General features: G+C 42.2%; 1 protein-coding gene and 1 pseudogene across 10 annotated transcripts in view; both read right to left on the reverse strand.

Annotated features, from left to right (window-relative positions):
* Positions 1-17,754, reverse strand: part of DYM (dymeclin) — a 352,035-nt gene that overhangs the window by 261,267 nt on the left and 73,014 nt on the right. For all 10 annotated transcript variants that reach the window (XM_045042248.1, XM_045042249.1, XM_045042250.1 and 7 more), the window contains one exon: positions 7,004-7,076. In XM_045042248.1, the coding sequence (XP_044898183.1) occupies positions 7,004-7,076 (73 nt within the window). The remainder of the gene's footprint in view (positions 1-7,003; positions 7,077-17,754) is intronic.
* LOC111557361 lies at positions 14,267-15,024 on the reverse strand (annotated as a pseudogene).

Here is a 17,754-nt window from a genome sequence, read left to right on the forward strand (position 1 = left end):
TCTCTCTCTCTCTCTGCCCCCTCCCCCACTTGAGCTCTCTCTCGCTCTCTTTAAAAACAAAACAAAACGAAACAAAACAAAAAACTAATGCACTTATGATTCCTCAAATTCATTATTTACACTCAAGAGGCCCTGGGCCGGCTCCTCTCTGGCTCTTCGATGGCCGAGCCACTGCTAATCACGACAGCCCCAGTGACTAGCACTCAGCACTGCTCCTCCTCCTGGGCAATCTTTCTGCGTACTTATCCATCTCCAAGCTCTTCAGAAACCACACCTTTCTTTGTCCAGGGCCTAGTAAAGTATAGACACACGGCATATTCCCAATACGGGTTTTTGAGAATGAACTTAATGAAAGAGTGATTATCATACTGTAAAGGGATAATCTGAGGACTACTGAGATATAAAGTTAACTGTCCCTAAACTCAATGGTCTCAGACCACTCAGCATTTATAACTAATCTACCATTTCCTTAAATACTGTCAGACGTTATTTCTCCGTGTTTCTGTTTCCATAGCCACCCTTCTACTACTAACGTCCATAGGACACCTAGTTTCTATAATACAACGTACCATCTGCAAAGGGCTTTGAGCCACCGCATTTGCCATGGAATGTGCCTTAGCACAATACTGTCTGCATACAGACTAGATGAGGACAAACAAAATGCTTTCAGCACACTGGACAGGTTGTGCCCCTACTATCTCAGCCATTTGACAAATATTTGCTGAGGGCCTACCATGTGCCGGCTGGCCTGAACACTACTGGTAACAGCAATGAGCAAAGCAGACGCAGGCACAGAACAGTCCTGGTTTTCACGGAGCGTTCCTCCTAATCTTATTTGAGGGAAACAAGCAAGAAGAGTAATGGCTGATATGGAAACTACTTTCCATATCAGCCATTACTCTTCTTGCTTGTTTCTTGCTTGTGGTAAGTGTCGAGTAGAGACAAAAAACAAAGCATGACGACAGAACAGAGAATGAGAGGGGTCCTATTTCAGGGTGGTCAGAGCAGCTGCTTCTAAGAAGCAGGCCTCCTCGGAGCAGAAGGAAGCATGATGGTGAGGACGCGAGCCACGCAGGCACCTGAGGGGGGATGTTCAAGGCAGAAGAAGAAAAGAGGGCAAAGGCCCTGGAGACAGGGAGTGGGCTGGCACGTCCTAAATTAGCAAGGACACCTGTGTGGCTGCAACTGAATGAGTGACATGGATGAGGTCAGCGGAGAGCGTCAGCACCCCCCGTACTCGAGCGGTAGGCAAAGTCACACTGCACGAGTAGAGACACCCAGAAAAAGGCAATCGATTCGGGGTATCTCATCTAAAAGAAGAATGTTCTTAGATTAAATCATAACTGGAAAATCTGCAAATCGGGGCCAGGCTGAGAATTAAACAGCCCTAGTCCTCAACGAGTTCACAGGTTGATAAAGAGAACACAGAAATGGATCTCAGAAGAAGAGGCTGTACATCCGACCTGGGGCCGGTGGGATGGCCCACTTGGAGCCAACCTCACAGGGACCTGTATGGAGTGGTAGCCGTAGAGAAGGGTAGGACCCAGGGTTGACAAGAGCATCATCATATACAGCTAAGAGGGATGGCTTTCACAAAAACAACACCAAAGACAGACAAAAAGACAAGTTAAGAAATCCAATTCAAGGGGTGCCTGGGTGGCTATGTCAGCTAAGAATCGGACTCCTGATTTCAGGGCAGGATCGCACGAGGAGCCCCGTGTCCGGCTCTGCGATGCCAGATTCTTGGGATTCTCTCTCTCCCTCTCTCTCTCTGTCTCTCCCCTGCACGCGCACTCTCTCAAAATAAATAAATAAACCTTAAAAAGAAGAAACCCACTTCAAGTTCTCAAAATAACTTCTATTTCATAATAAGACAGCCTCACGAGCAAACCTAAGTATTGGGCCCATCCTGTATCAGCTGTTACATTACTGCTCTGCTGCTGGGGCCCTTCCAAAGCTCAACCACTGGGCTGCGTCAGCCGGGTCTCATTCAACCCCCAACAGAAACACCGCGAGGACCGATTCACAAACTCTAAGTGTTACGCGTTCAACTCTGTCATGCCAAACCATTTCTTGTATTACACCCACTACTCATGTCTTCAGGAAAATACCTTCATCTTACTTAAGTTATTCCTTCCCAGTCACTTCCTTGAGATCACAGAGAAGGCAGAGCAAAGCACAGGCTTTTACTGAATTCTAGTGGGATCTACCCAATATACACTGAAAAATGCCAAGTCGTGACCCTGTGAACGACTTAGTCTTTATTTGAAATATATAAATGCTGAGAGGTATGCAGTAAAGAACGGATTCCTGGAAGATGTGCTATTTTAATCAGGCTTTGAAGATTAGCATCTCATAGAATTATTATTTTACCAAAATATCCAACTATCAGAGAAGCAGTTTCCACTAACTCCTTACAACTCAATCTTTATTACAAGTGAATTCCCACAAACTCTGGGAGTTTATCTAAACTACTACAGTTGATCCTGATCTCTTAATAATAAATAACCAGTTATTTTTTTTTTTATTTTTCTGATTATTTCTTTTGAAGGAGAGCGAGACAGAGCATGAGCAGGGGAGGAGCAGAGAGAAAGGGAGACACAGAGTCCCAGTTGTAAGTTGCCCTCGGTGGTTGCTAACGCACTGCATTCCTCATGGGGCACCTGGGTGGCTCCGTCGGTTAAGAATCCGACAGCTCAGGTCTTGATCTCACAGTTCCTGAATTCGAGTCCTACATCGAGGGAGCTCGAGCCCTGCTTTGGGTGAACTTGAGCCCTGCTTCAGGTAAAACATGAGCTGGGTGAGCCCACTTCTCTCTCTCGCTCTTTCTCTCGCTGTCTCTCTCTCTCTCTCTGCCCCTTGTGGGATTCTCTCCCTCTCTCTCTCTCTCTCTGCCCGTCGCTTACGCCCTCTCTCTCTCTCTCAAAACAAACCAACCAACAAACAAAACCCTGCCTTCCTCCTGCTGGCACCGCACTGGCATGTTAAACATGACAAGTTACATTGAGGCTGGGGATGGTCAGGTGTGAGAGCATCCCCCTTAAGCCAGAAGTGGACCCACCACACTGCACTACGGTTAGAGTAGTTGAACCATTTAAAATAGTAGTTTGGTTTCACATGGAAACCGTTACTAAGACAAACCTTCTTGGAGAATGGAGTTCCAAGAACATTAAATCATCAGAAATTGTTTCAGCAGCTGGCTAAAGCTGAGTGTACATAATATAAGACATCTGGTTGTCTGTGCATTTTCAGTTCATTTAAAAAAGTATAAACACATTAAAACACCGAAATGTTTGATATATTGCAACACTGTCTGCTTGCTCCTCAAGGGTGTTTAAGTGGCTGGTCTATTCATTGCATTCAAGGCTTATTTGCCAGCTAAAGAGATTTATTTATATTTCCATCCACCCTAACTTCACCAAGACATTTTATTAACAAAGGAGAAAAAAAAAAAAAAAGAATGTACTCACTGAGGATATACCTTAAATTGCTGGTATTCGATAATGACATATGCATAATAGAGATGAAACTTTTAAAAATTAAGTCAAGGGGGCATCTGGGTGGCTCAGTCGGTTAAGCGTCCGACTCTTGGTTTCGGCCCACGTCATGATCTGATAGTTCATGAGATCGAGCCCCGCATAGGGTTCTGTGCTGACAGTGAGAAGCCTGCTTAAGATTCTCTCTCTCCCTCTCTCTCTGCCCCTCCCCTGCTCATGCTTGCTTGCTCTCTCTCTCTCTCTCCCTCTCTCAAGGTACATTTTAAAAAAAACATTAAAAAAAATTAAGTCAAGAACACACGAAATATCGCACATACTATGTATGACAAGTAGATAGTAGATGATATAGGTGTTCCCCTTCCCACGTTTGACCATATATAACAGAAACCTGACCACGGTGGCTTAACCAAAATAAGTGTTTATTTTTGTCACTTAAGAAGAAATCCTAAGATAAGCCACCTAGGGCTGGTGTAATAGTTCCATAGTAACATTCATATCCCAGGCTCCTGGGACACTATTCTTCGCAGATGGCACTCACCATAATGGTCTCAGGACGACCCAAGCACCACCTCCGCATCCCAGGGAGGGAGAGAATGGTAACGGGCAAGCTGAAGGCCTGCCCCACTTCCCCCCAAGTAATACTGCCCTCTGTTAGAAAAAGGGCAAGAAGGGCCGTCAGAAGTGCAAGGAACTGTGTCGCTCACAGAGTTCAACTTCCACAGGACCTTGTCCCCTGTACTCTTCCCCACCCGGTGATGCCTCAGGTGCCTCAGCCCCACCTTCCAAGCTGCACATCATCAGACCAAGTCCCGACAGGGTTTGGCAGTTGTCATTTCTAAACCCAGATTACAATTCTGGATGCCGGACCTACGCACAACAGAGGCCGGGAGCCCGTTTTTTCACAAACACCTGGTCCTTCCTGTTTGGGCCACAGGCAAGCAGCACACAGGTCCAATGATATCACCACGTTAACTGAGATTCTGTCCTCAGCAATCTCAAAATCTTTGTCTTTATTTAAAAAATAATTCCTGGGGCGCACCTGGGTGGCTCAGTTGGTTAAGTGTCTGACTCTTGATTTGGGCTCAGGTCATGATCTCACGGTTGTGAGACTGAGCCCTGTATAGGGCTCTGCACTGGGCATAGAGCCTGCTTAAGATTTTCCCTGTCTCTCCCTCTGCCCCTCCCCTATTTGAGCGGTCTCTGTCACTCTCTCTCTCTCTCTCTCTCTCTCTCTCTCTCTCTCTCTCTCTGTAAGTAAATAAATAAATAAATTCTTTAAGTGCACCTGGCTGGCTTGTTTAGTAGAGCATGCAACTCTTGATCTCAGAGTTGTTAAGTCTGAGCTCCATGTTGGGTATAGAGATTACTTTAAAATCATGGGGCGCCTGGGTGGCGCAGTCGGTTAAGCCTCCGACTTCAGCCAGGTCACGATCTCGCGGTCCGGGAGTTCGAGCCCCGCGTCAGGCTCTGGGCTGATGGCTCAGAGCCTGGAGCCTGCTTCCGATTCTGTGTCTCCTTCTCTCTCTGCCCCTCCCCTGTTCATGCTCTGTCTCTCTCTGTCTCAAAAATAAATAAATGTTAAAAAAAAAAAAAAAAATTTTTTAAATCTTTAGGGGCACCTGGGTGGTTAAGTGTCTGGTTCTTGATTTCAGTTCAGGTCTTGATCTCAGGGTGGTGAGTTCAAGCCCCACACTGCGTTCCATGCTGGGCATGAAGCATACTTAAAAAAATTAAAAAATAAAAAATAAAAATAAAAAAAATTTTTTTTTAAATAATAATTCTTTTAAAATATGCATTCTTGGGGCACCTGGGTAGCTCATATTGAGCTTTGGACTTCAGCTCAGGTCATGATCTCGTGGTTTGCAAGTTTGAGCCCCGCATCAGGCTCCGTGCTGACAGTGTGGAGCCTGCTTGGGATTCTCTTTCTCTCTCTCTCTCTCTCTCTCTCTCTCTCTCTCTCTCTCTCTCTCTCCCCAACCCCCTCCCTCTGTCTCAAAAAAAAAAAAAAATTAATGAAAAAGACTGCATTCTCAATGGGGTGATATTACCCACAAGAGAGTGAAAACTCATTCTTCAGGGGTGAAAAAACTTCATAGATATTATAATGGTTTGTGGCCCTCCAAAGGGCCACAGTACATAAAGATACATTCAGTCTATCTGGGGTATTCAAATTTCATTTGTGGGGAGAGGCAATTTAAAAAATGTCTAAAAAGGCTTTAAAGAGAATTTTTTTTTAAACAAAAGTTGAGAGTAACTGCTTTAAAAGTAACATTTTATAGCATCCAAGAATTGCATTCGGCTGTAGTGACAGAAATCCAGTTACAATAAACAAGTATTTTTCTCACATGAGAAGGGGGTGAAAGTGGCAAGGGGGCACTGGTAGTTGATGACTTTGGTTCAGCAGCTCAATGATGTCCAAGCAGAATTTTCTGTGGGCCTCCTGACTCATGCAAAGATGGCCACACAATTCAAATTACCTGGTCCCACATTCCAGATAGCAGGAAAAAAGAGCTGTCAAGAAAAAGATACATCTCCTAGCTGAGGCAGGTGCCCTTTAAAAAGCTTTACCCAGAAGTTCTTTGGGTTTTTTTTAAAAATTTTTTTTAACATTTATTCATTTTTGAGAGTGAGACAGCACGTGAGCGGGGGACAGGTAGAGAGAGAGAGGAAGACACAGAATCCGAGGCAGGCTCCAGGCTCTGAGCTGTCAGCACAGAGCCCGATGCGGGGCTCGAACCCATGTACCATGAGATCCTGACCTGAGCCCAAGTTGGACGCTCAACCGACTGAGCCATCCAGGTGCCCCTACCCAGAAGTTTTACTGGAAGATGTCCCCTTACATCTCAGGGATCACACCTATCTTCAAAAAAGGCTAGAAATGGAAATCCAACCTCTCCAAAAGAGGTCAGGAAGTAAGGAAGAAGGGGAGGATGCTGGGTGGCTAACTAGCTGCCCCTACCACATACGGATTAGAGTCTCTCTTACATCCTACTTACAGAGCTCTGTAAGATATCGCTAAGGAGATTAATTCTGTGCCTACCATTTGCTCAATATTCCTAAAGATCAGTTTATTTTCCCCTGAACATAAAATTCTTATTTTGATAATGCAGAGTGAGAGTATAAATATTAGGCAAAAGATACAGATGAACTCCATGGGTGTACACAGAGACATACATTAAACACATACATAACAATACGACACCAGAGGGGCACCTGAGTGGCTCCGTCAGTTAAGCGACCAACTTTTGACTCGGCTCAGATCAGATCTCATAGCTGTGAGATCGAGCCCTGATTCGGGCTCCTCACTGGGCGTGAAGCCTGCTTAAGATTCTCTCACCCTCTTCTTATGCATCCCTGTCCCACTCGCTAGTGTGCACAGGCGTGCTCTCTCAAACAAAAACAAAACCAAAACCCACACCAGGACCCACAAACTCTTTGACGTGATCAATTACCATCTTCAATATACAAAAGAAGATAAAACAAATCCCGGCTGAGCCAGAACTTACAAGAGTGGAATATCAGTGATTAACTGCATCAAACAACAGAGCAATTCTTCCAAAAGATCTTCAGCGTCAGAACCTGGTAAGACACATAAATGGTTTTTTAACAAAGCGTAAAACAGAATTGAGCTTTTAGTTCAGTCTTCATTTCTAATAAGAATAACAACAGTTATGGTTACATAAAGTCAGATGCTGTGTGTTGACCTCTAATAAAATCCGAACCATGAGCAAGTTAGCACATACTACGATCTTCATCCAGTATAGGAATTTTGAACGTTAGCTATTAAGTAGGTAACTTTTAACACATCAAAGTCTCTTATGGTTCTGTAGGGCGGCAGATTTCAAATCTCTTATTTTACACCATGTTGTTTCATATAAAATCTTACACTAAAGTGAAATATATAAAATAGACAAAAAAAAATCAAGCTGCTCTAGCTACTTTGTTTGCATCATGAGTAGAATACCTATACTTCTTCCCCCCAGTAAACACGTGACCAAACGCTGGATCTCCTTGATGGGCCCCAGAGCACCTTTCTGAACCCGTGGGGCTCCACAGATCACAGACCGAAACCCACCAAGAGGCCAACCACCCCTTTACAAGTAAAGAGCCAAAGGTAAAATGGCTTTCCTGAGTCACAGAGGAAGTGGCAATGGTAGGATGCAAAAGAAGCATCCAGAAGAAATGCTCCTCTGTCCCAAACTGCTCTAAGCGACCATCTCATTTCCAAAGTCAATCAAATCAGCAGCTCACGTGACTTCTGGCTGTGGATGCTACCGACACCTACTCCTTCACAGAATTCTTTCTCCCCTCAGGTCCTACGACACCTGATTTCCAATCTACTTCTTTTTCTATTCGTTCTCAGGATCCACTTCCCTAGCATTTCTGTCGACTACTGCGGTGTTACTGGCTTCCTCTCTTCCTGCTCCCTATGTCCTCCTTCATCAACCATCACTTACACACGGGTGATGCCTACACCTGCACTTCTCCTCTTGGCCTCGCCACTGAACTGTTCATCTCTATATCCAATGGCCTACTGGCCATCTCCACCTAGAGGCGTCAGTAGTACCCCAACTCCGTGTGTTCAAACCTGACCCCATCTTTCCCAATCCACCTATTCTTTCTACTTTCTTCTGGTGACTGCATCAAGAAGGCAGGGCCAAACCCAGACTATGCTCCCGGAGCTTTCTTAACCAATCTCTAGGTCCACTCTAGGCAGGCACAGCCTACCTCTCTGACGGTTCCTCTTTTCTGCACTCCTCGTCAGGCTTGTGTTACTTCATCACCTCAGCTCAGTTAAACCAGCTCACTAAACTCAAACTCACTCCTGATCTTCTTTCAACTCCCACCTTCAATCTTCCTCCTCTCCAACCCAGACTCCAGCCTGCTGCCAGACAGAGCTAACCCAACTCCTTCCTTTCCCTCTCCTGGCTTACTTCCTTTCAACTACTTTAAGCTGAACACGAGGCATCAGAAAAAACTCCACGTGCAAAAGTACCGCATGCCAGACGCTTCAAGACACAGGCCCTGTACCCCTTTCTACCATGACCCCCCCCCCATTATTCACAATTTATATTCCAACAACAACACAACTTATATTCAGACCAAATCGGCTACCTGCAACACGCCATTTCATGCCTCCTCAACAACATTCCCTCTGCCGAGCCTGCCCTCCGACGATAAAAACCTGACTTTTTTAAGGGCCAATTTTGATCCATTTGGATCCTCCACGGCCTTCCTCTCCTCCATAAAACCCAACTCTCCTGCCTCACTCTGAGTAAAAATAATCATCTACAAAGCACCTTGCCTCATGCATGGGTCTTTCACTGCATGTGTTGGTTACATTATGCCCTGATTCCTGCCTCTATGTGGGAAGGCTCCTCCTGGACTCTGTACTTCTCGAGGATGAGGACTGACAAAGAGCTTCACACACACACCATGTACACTAAAGACATGTCTGCTGAACTAAATTAACCCAGGTGTCTAGGAGAAATCTAGTGGTTATTTCTGAGGCATCAGCGCACTTGGAGCTTCAAAGTTTAGCAATTCTTTTTTCTAGACCACCATATGACCTGGTACTCAGAAATTATGAAGAAATTCCTTCCTGCCTTGCTACAAACACAACTGGAACAGTAACCCTCTGAGAGGTAAGTGCAGAACTTGAAGAAAATACTAAATCACACTGACCACAACGATCAGTGCTAAAAAGAACACACAGCAAGAATCAAGTTCAATAACTACCTTAAATCTATTCGAGCAGTGCCAGGCTTAGCTCAACTAGTGAAGAAAGTAAAATTTGGAGATATGTAACACTGGTCTCTGAGGCTGCACCACAAAAAGTACACGGAACTAAAATCCTTCTCATTGCAAAAGCCATCCAACATAACCCAAGTGAGCCAATAACCTACTCCAAGTTGATTTGCTGGCAGACAATCTATACCCAATTCAAGCTTGCTGAAATGTCATTTGCTGGCTCATCCTACAGAACAGAGTGACACAGACCCAAGTAAGGACATTTAAAATCAATCATTGATTCCCTGAAGAACATTTCAGACCAAATCAGCAGGCCACTCGAACGGTGTCCCCTGTTCAGCCAAGTAGTCAGCAGTCTGTTAATTACAGAATGTGAGGGAACAAATGCTGAGGACCCACACATGGTTGGATTTTTTCCTTTCAGGGGTATAAACACATCTCATTCTCAACTCTTAACACCCTGAGGAGGACTTTGTATTCTATGTCACGTGCCATCCAAATCCTGACTTCGGCCAAGATTACAGCATAGGTCAATTAAGGAGTCTATTCACAGCTTTGTCATCAACCTACCAATGAAAATGACGATAAATACATTTCATCCAAGTGAAATGTACCATTTCAAGGCCAAAACTCTAACAGAAGACAAGAACAAGCAATTTCCAGGTGAAATCTCAGACAACTTCCACTTCCTAAAACAAAATATCCCTACAGAATACCATATTCTTATGTCTGGGACTAATCTAGAAGCAGATAATTGTGTATCAAGTGAAGATGGACAAGATCCGACTGCTTACCAGATCTGATGTCCAAGCAGTGTTTCTATCACTCAGCTTTCATTTGAGGCCAAATATCTTCCTTAGTGCCAATAAAAACAAGTAGATATAAACTCACCTGCCAAAAATTATAGTAACACTCATGCATTTCTCACAGGAAAGAGAATCTAGAAAGTCCTTGAAATCTTCAAGTCAGCGGCAAAGTAAATTGAAGTTCTATGAGCGAAGGACTTTGAAGAGATTCAGTGTGTTTACTATACTGTGAAGTTTTATACCCAGAGTTTTTCTCTCTTAAAGAGTTTTAAATTGCCTCTTACAGCTTCAGTCAAATAGGCTCATATTTTCAATGTTAGCTTCTCTGAGATAACATTCATAGCTAATATTTACTGAGTACTCTACCCTTTGAGAGGCACTGTGCCAAGCATTTCATTCCTTATTCCACATTAATCCTGACAATAGCTTTTTCTGTTTTTTAAGATTTTATTTTTATGTAATCTCTACACCCAACATGGGGCTTGAACTCACAACCCTGAGGTCAAGAGTTGTACAGCCCACCAACTGAGCCAGTCAGGCACCCCCCCTCCCCCACCTGATAATAACTCTTCAGAAGTAGATATGATCATCACCATTGTATTACAGACAAAGAAACCAAGCGTCAGAGAGGTCAGTTTACTTACAGTAAGTGGTAGAGACTAGATTTGAACCCAAATCCAGACGGACTCATAGAAAGAAACAAAAACAAAAACAAAAACAAAGAAACAAACAAAAACATTATGAATGATTTTTAAAGACCTGTTTCTACACAAAGTTCGAAAAAACCTGGTCCAACAACCCATGATTCACTGAAGACCCTAAATACAAACCCCTGGTAAATGAATGAGGGGAGAGATATGAAATACCCTGTGTTAGCTACACATGAAAGTGATATGTTACACATTCATGAACACATACTAGAAGTCTTTGATTTAAATATCCCATTTAGAAGGCCCCTGGGTGGCTCAGTTGGTTGAGTGACTGACTCATGATCCCAGAGTCGTGGGATCGGGCCCCGCAACAGGCTCCACACTGTGAGTGTGCATAAGATTCTCTTTCTCTCTGCTCCTCTCCCCTGCTTGTGCTCACTCTCTCTAAAAAAAAAAAAAAAAAAAAAAAAAAAGAAGAAAGAAAGAAAGAAAGAAAGAAAGAAAGAAAGAAAGAAAGAAAGGAAGGAAGGAAGGAAGGAAGGAAGGAAGAAAGAAAGAAAGAAAAAGTAGGGAATGCCAACTGGTGCAGCCACTCTGGAAAACAGTATGGAGGTTTCTCAAAAAATTAAAAATATTAGACACAGAAATTGCACTACTAGGTATTTATCCAAAGGATACAAAAATGCTGATTTGAAGGGGGCACGTGCACCCCAATGTTTATAGCAGCACTGTCACCAATAGTCAAATTGTGGAAAGAGCCCAAATGTCCACTGACAAATGGGTAAAGAAAACATGATGTGTATATATCTACATACAATGGAATATTACTCAGCAATCAAAAAGAATGAAATCTTGCCATTTGCAACAACATGGATGGAACTAGAGGGTATTATGCTAAGGGAAATAAGTCAGTCAGGGAAAAACAAATATATGATTCCAAGAAACAACATAGATGAACATAGGGGAAGGGAAGGAAAAATCAGACAAAAACAGAGAGGGAGGCAAACCATAAGAGCCTCTTAAATACAGAGGACAAACTGAAGGTTGCTGGTGGGGTGTTGGGTAGGGCGGTGGGCTAAATGGGTGATGGGCATTAAAGAAGGCACTCGCTGGGCTGAGCACTAGGTGTTGTATGTAAGTGATGAATCACTAAATTCTACTCCTGAAACCATTATTATACTACATGTTACTAACTTGGGTTTAAATAAAGTTAAAAAGTAAAATTAAAATTAAAAAGAGAAAACTACCTAAGTTAGAAATAACCTCAAACAATGAATAAATAGAAACTTGTTATTGTGAGTATTATGCAGAACAAGGCCACTGAAATCCTACTTCTATACCAGGGGTTCCCCGTTTTGAAGCCCTAACCCTGCTTCTCTGGTCGCTATGAGTGACGCCACGGGAAGGAGCAAAGAAAGACCAGATGACAGCCACGGTCCCTTCCAACTCCAGGCATCTCCACTTGAAACTGAGCTGTTCAGTCCCCATGCAGTACGGGCTAAAACACCACACGCTCCTTAGGGAGGGAACCAGAGGAGAGCAAGATACTGTTAAAATCAAATACCTTCCACCAAAGTAGGAGGGGAAAGGGAGAGGGAGAAAATCATGAAAAAAGCACTCACTCGAGGAAGAGGGAAAGAAACAGCACTAAAGGAAAACGAAGCAGCAGCCAGAGAAAAACCTATGGGTCATTTAAATCAGGTAGCATGGAAATATTAAAACACAGAGAGCTCACTGCTGTTTCCTTTTGCATGTAGAAGGCTGCCAGTTTCTAAATGCTGCGTAAAGCCACACCGTGCCAAACACAAGTATTAAAAATATAATCAAGAACTAACAGAGCCATATGCCACAAACAGGTTCCCAAAGTGCCTCAAACGCTTAGAGCAAAACTGACTTCCTTAAGGTGGAGGACACATAAGCTGGATTGTATTTACTATAAACTTATATTCAGAAAACCATGGTAAAGTCTGTAATTGGCAGTTTTATTTGTGAAACTAATATTGGAATTACTCTAAATTTTTTTTAAATTTTTTATTTATTTTTGATAGAGAGAGACAGAACACAAGTGGGGGAGGGGCAGAGAGAGGCGGAGACACAGAATCCGAAGCCGGCTCCAGGCTCCGAGCTGTCAGCACAGAGCCTGACGTGGGGCTCGAACTCACAGACCGCGAGATCATTACCTGGGCTGAAGTCGGACACCCAACCGACTGAGCCACCCAGGGGCTCCTGGAATTATTCTAAAATATTAAAAATCATATTGAAACTTCTAATGAGCAAAATTGAACATGCTTCTATAAAATAATCATAAGTTAAGGGAAAGCAGATGGACTCACTCTTTTCTAAAATGAAAACTGATCTACATTTTAATGTATTACACTATTTGTAAGCCTGTGCCCCACACATTCCAATAAAATCTGCAATCATTCCGGCTGCCTGCTATTACTACAATCAAATGGAAATGTTTCTAATTATACTCAAGGATAATATAGTCTTCCAGGTTTAATAAAAATATGCCTTTTTTATTTCTCAGTTGAGTATAGTATAAACACTGTTGATAACAGAAAAGAGTAGAAAACAGTTTCGTGGTACATTGTAAAAAGTTTAGAAACAGATTTTAGTGAGTAACCACTAACTAAATAGAATATATATGCGACAAGGTATTGTACTGCATAATACGTACTTAGATTCTAGGCCAATTGAAAGTTCTATCCTCTTAAATTCTACTTTTGTTATTTTTTTGCATTCAATTTATACTAAAAAAATAAAAAAATGTACCTACTTCTACCACCCCCGATCCCCCAATCTGTTCTTTTCATCTATGAGCCTGATATATGTATAATATTTTTTAGCTTCCACATATGAGAGATCATATGGTATTTGTCTCTGACTTATTTCACATAGCCTAATGCCCTCAAGGCTCATCCACATTGTCGGTAAATGACAGGATTTTGTTTTTTATAGCTGAATAATATCCCATTGTGTATATATACTACATCATCTTTGTCCACTCATCCATCAATGGACACGTAGGTTATTTCCATATCTTGGGTAATGCAAATAATGCTGAAATGAACATGCAGGTACATACATTTTTTTTTAATTAGTGTTTTCCTTTTTTTCAAATACCCAGAAATGGAACTGCTGGGTCATAGGGTAGTTCTGTTTTTAATCTTTTTGAGTAATCTCCATACTGTTTTCCATAGTGGTTACACCAACAGTGTGCTGCATTCCCACCAACAGTACACAAGGGCTCACCTTTTCTCCACATTCTTGCCAACACTTGCTATTTCTAGCCATTTTTGACCAGAGGCATTCCAACAGGTGTGAGGTGATATCTTGAGGTTTTGATTTGCATCTCCCAGATAATTAGTGATGTTGAGCATCTTTTCATGTACCTCTTTGCCATCTGTCTTCTTTGGTAAAATGTCTATTCAGATCTTCTGCCCATTTGTAATCAGATTATTTTTCCCTATTGAGTTGTACTATATAATACATAATACATATGTGTATATATATATTATATATAGTGTGTATATATGTACATATATGTATATATATATATATATATATATATATATATATATATTATATATTTATGATAGCACTATGGTTTATTAAGCTGTGCCTTAGTACAGATGTTGGGGCCCCATGGTGCTCCTGAAGTAGAAAGCCCAGAATTTCTGCCAATTGTTCTTGAGCAATGACACCAGGAAACTGACAGCTGTTGTATGCAAGCTTATCATCTGTAACGTTCATGCCAGACACAGCACCTTCTTCATCTGGAATTTGATCGTGGACTTCACTTCATCCATTCTGGCCACCATGTTCTCACTGCGGGTCAACAAGGAAGGGAACTTGCCAGCCTTATTAAGTCCCGGGCCCAGGATTCACAGGATCTACTCGATCAAAGATTATGAAGCCAAAAAGGCATCACACTTCTTGGCCAGCTTCTTGCCTAGTTTTTTATTCCTGTTGAGTTCTTCAGCACATCAATGTCCATGTGGGGAATATCCACAGCCTTGGCCTCATCAAGCGTTGCTGGTCCCCCAAAACACATACAGAGAACTTCAGGCAGGGAGTGGACTTAAGCCCAATGGTGCCCAAGAAGGATTTGTCCTTCTGAGAGCCACAGATATTCAAGGTGATATGCAGCTCCACCATCTCCCAAAACTTCCGGCACCCACGCTGGTTCCTGTGCAGGACTTCCTGCACCACCTCGTACAGGGTGTTATGGGAGGCTTTGCAGCTTGTGGTGCCATGCACTGCAATAACCCGAAAAGAGGTCAAAAACTGTTGAATCCTTAGGCTTTTTGGTTGTTGTTGTTGTTAAGTAAGCTTTATGCCCAACTTGGGCTTGAACTCATGACTCTGAGATCAAGAGTCCATGTTCCACCAACTGAGCCAGCCAGGCGCTGAGTCCTTTTATATTTTGGATATTAGCCCCTTATCAGATGTATGACTTGCAAGTAACTTCTCCCATTCAGTAAGTTGCTTTTTCATTTTCTTGATGGTTTCCTTTGCTGGGTAGAAACTGGTTAGTTTGATGTGGTCCCACCTGTTTATTTTCACTTTTGGGGTCAGATTCAAAAAAGTCATCTCTAAGACCTACATCAAGGGGCTTACCACCTATATTTTCTTCTAGGAGTTCTATGGTTTCAGGTCCTACATTCAAGCCTTTAATCCACTTTGAATTAATTTTTGTGTTTAGTATGAGATAGGGGTCCAGTTTCATTCTATTTATTTATTTTATTTATGTAAGTTTACATCAAAGTTAGTTAGCATAGAGTGCAACAATATTTTTTTCAGGAATAGATTAATGACCCTTACCTTTAGCCTATCCCCCCTCCTACAACCCCTCCAGCAAACCTCGTTTGTTCTCTATATTTAAGAATCTCTTATGTTTTGTCCCCCTCCCTGTTTTTATATTATTTTTGCTTCACTTGCCTTATGTTCATCTGTTTTGTATCCTAAAGTCCTCATATGAGTGAAGTCATATGATATTTGTCTTTCTCTAGTTTCACTTAGCCTAATAATACCCTCTAGTTCCATCCACATAGTTGCAAATGGCAAGATTTCATTCTTTTTGATGGCTGAGTAATACTCCAGTGTGTGTGTGTGTGTGTGTGTGTGTGTGTGTGTGTGTGTGTATACACATACCACATCTTTATCCATTCATCCATCGATGGACATATGGGCTCTTTCCATACTTTGGCTATTGTCAATAGCGCTGCTATAAACATTGGGGTGCATGTGCCCCTTCGAAACAGCACATCTGTATCCTTTGGATAAACACCTAGTAGTGCAACTGCTGGGTCGTAGGGTAGTTCTATTTTTAATTTTTTGAGGAACCTCCAGACTGTTTTCCAGAGTAGCTGCACCAGTTTGCATCCCCACCAGCAGTGCAAAAGAGATCCCCCTTTTCCACATCCTGGCCAACATCTGTTGTTGCCTGAGTTGTTCATGTTAGCCATTCTGGTAGGTGTGAGGTGGTATCTCATGGTGGTTTTAATTTGTATTACCCGGATGATGAGTGATGTGGAGCATTTTTTCATGTGTTGTTTGGCCATCTGGATATTTTCTTTGGAGAAGTGTCTATTCATGTCTTTTGCCCATTTCTTCACCGGATTATTTGGTTTTTGGGTGTTGAGTTTGATAAGTTCTTTATAGATTTTGGCTACTAACCCTTTATCTGATATGTCGTTTGCAAATATCTTTTCCCATTCCTTTGGCTGCCTCTTAGTTTTGCTGATTATTTCCTTTGCGTGCAGAAGCTTTTCATTTTGATGAGGTCCCAATGATTCATTTTTGCTTTTGTTTCCCTTTCTTCCAGAGACGTGTTGAATAAGAAGTTGTTGCAGCTGAGGTCAAAGAGGTTTCTGCCTGCATTCTCCTCGAGGATTTTGATGGCTTCCTGTCTTAGGTCTTTCATCCATTTTGAGTTTGCTTTTGTGTATGGTGTAAGAAAGTGGTCCAGGTTCATTTTTCTGCATGTCACTGTCCAGTTTTCCCAGCACCACTTGCTGAAGAGACTGTCTTTATTTATTCCACTGGATACTCTGTCTTGCTTTGTCAAGTATTAGTTGGCCATACGTTTGTGGGTCCATTTCTGGATTCTCTATTCTGTTCTATTGATCTGAGTGTCTGCTTTTGTGCCATTTCCATACTGTCTTGATTACAGCTTTGTCATACAGCTTGAAGTCCGGGATTGTGATGCCTCCAGCATCAGTTTTCTTTTTCAAGATTACCTTGGCTATTCTTTTCTGGCTCCATACAAATTTTAGGATTGTTTGTTCTAGCTCTGTGAAGAATGCTGGTGGTGTTTTTATAGGGATTGCCAGTTTCATTCTTTTGCACGTGTCTGTCCAACTTTCCCATCACTATTTACTGAAGAGACTGTCCTTTCTCTATTGTATATTTCTGGCACCTTTGTCACGAATTAAGCGACCACATATGCGTGGGTTTATTTTTGGGCTCTCTATTCTGTTCCATTGATCTGTATCTGCTTTAATGCCAATACCACACTGTTTCGATCACTACAGCTTTGTGATATAGTTTGAAATCAGAAAGCAACCTATTATATTAGTAAAGTTTAATGATTCTATTCCACTGATAACAGAAAAGAAAGAGAGAAAAAAGAAATATCACAAAACAGTATTACCTAATGTAAGGCCAAGAACAATTCAGGAGGTCCTAGAAGCACTTTTATTTTTCTGCAAGGACAGATTACAAATCTTATATGCTAAATATTTCAAAATAATAAATCCATGCTTTCTTGAGTTCTTTTTCTAGCAACTGTTTTACTTGCTTTTTACATTACTCAACTAATGAAATTAAACTGTTAAGTTTTATACTAAGACAAAAATAAACCAGACAGAAACAAGTCCCCTACCCACTACACAATTTCAGGTTTACCTCTTGAGGTACAGCCTGCTCCAGGCCCTAGAGGGTAGCTCAAGCAAAGAGAAGAGAACAGTGAAATCCTGCTGCCATGGGAGCCAAAGCACCTCAGCCATCTGAAAAAATTCAAAACTAGTTTCAAAGGAGGGAGAT

Source organism: Felis catus, chromosome D3, assembly GCF_018350175.1.
Source record: "Felis catus isolate Fca126 chromosome D3, F.catus_Fca126_mat1.0, whole genome shotgun sequence".
In the NCBI taxonomy this organism is placed as follows: domain Eukaryota; kingdom Metazoa; phylum Chordata; class Mammalia; order Carnivora; family Felidae; genus Felis; species Felis catus.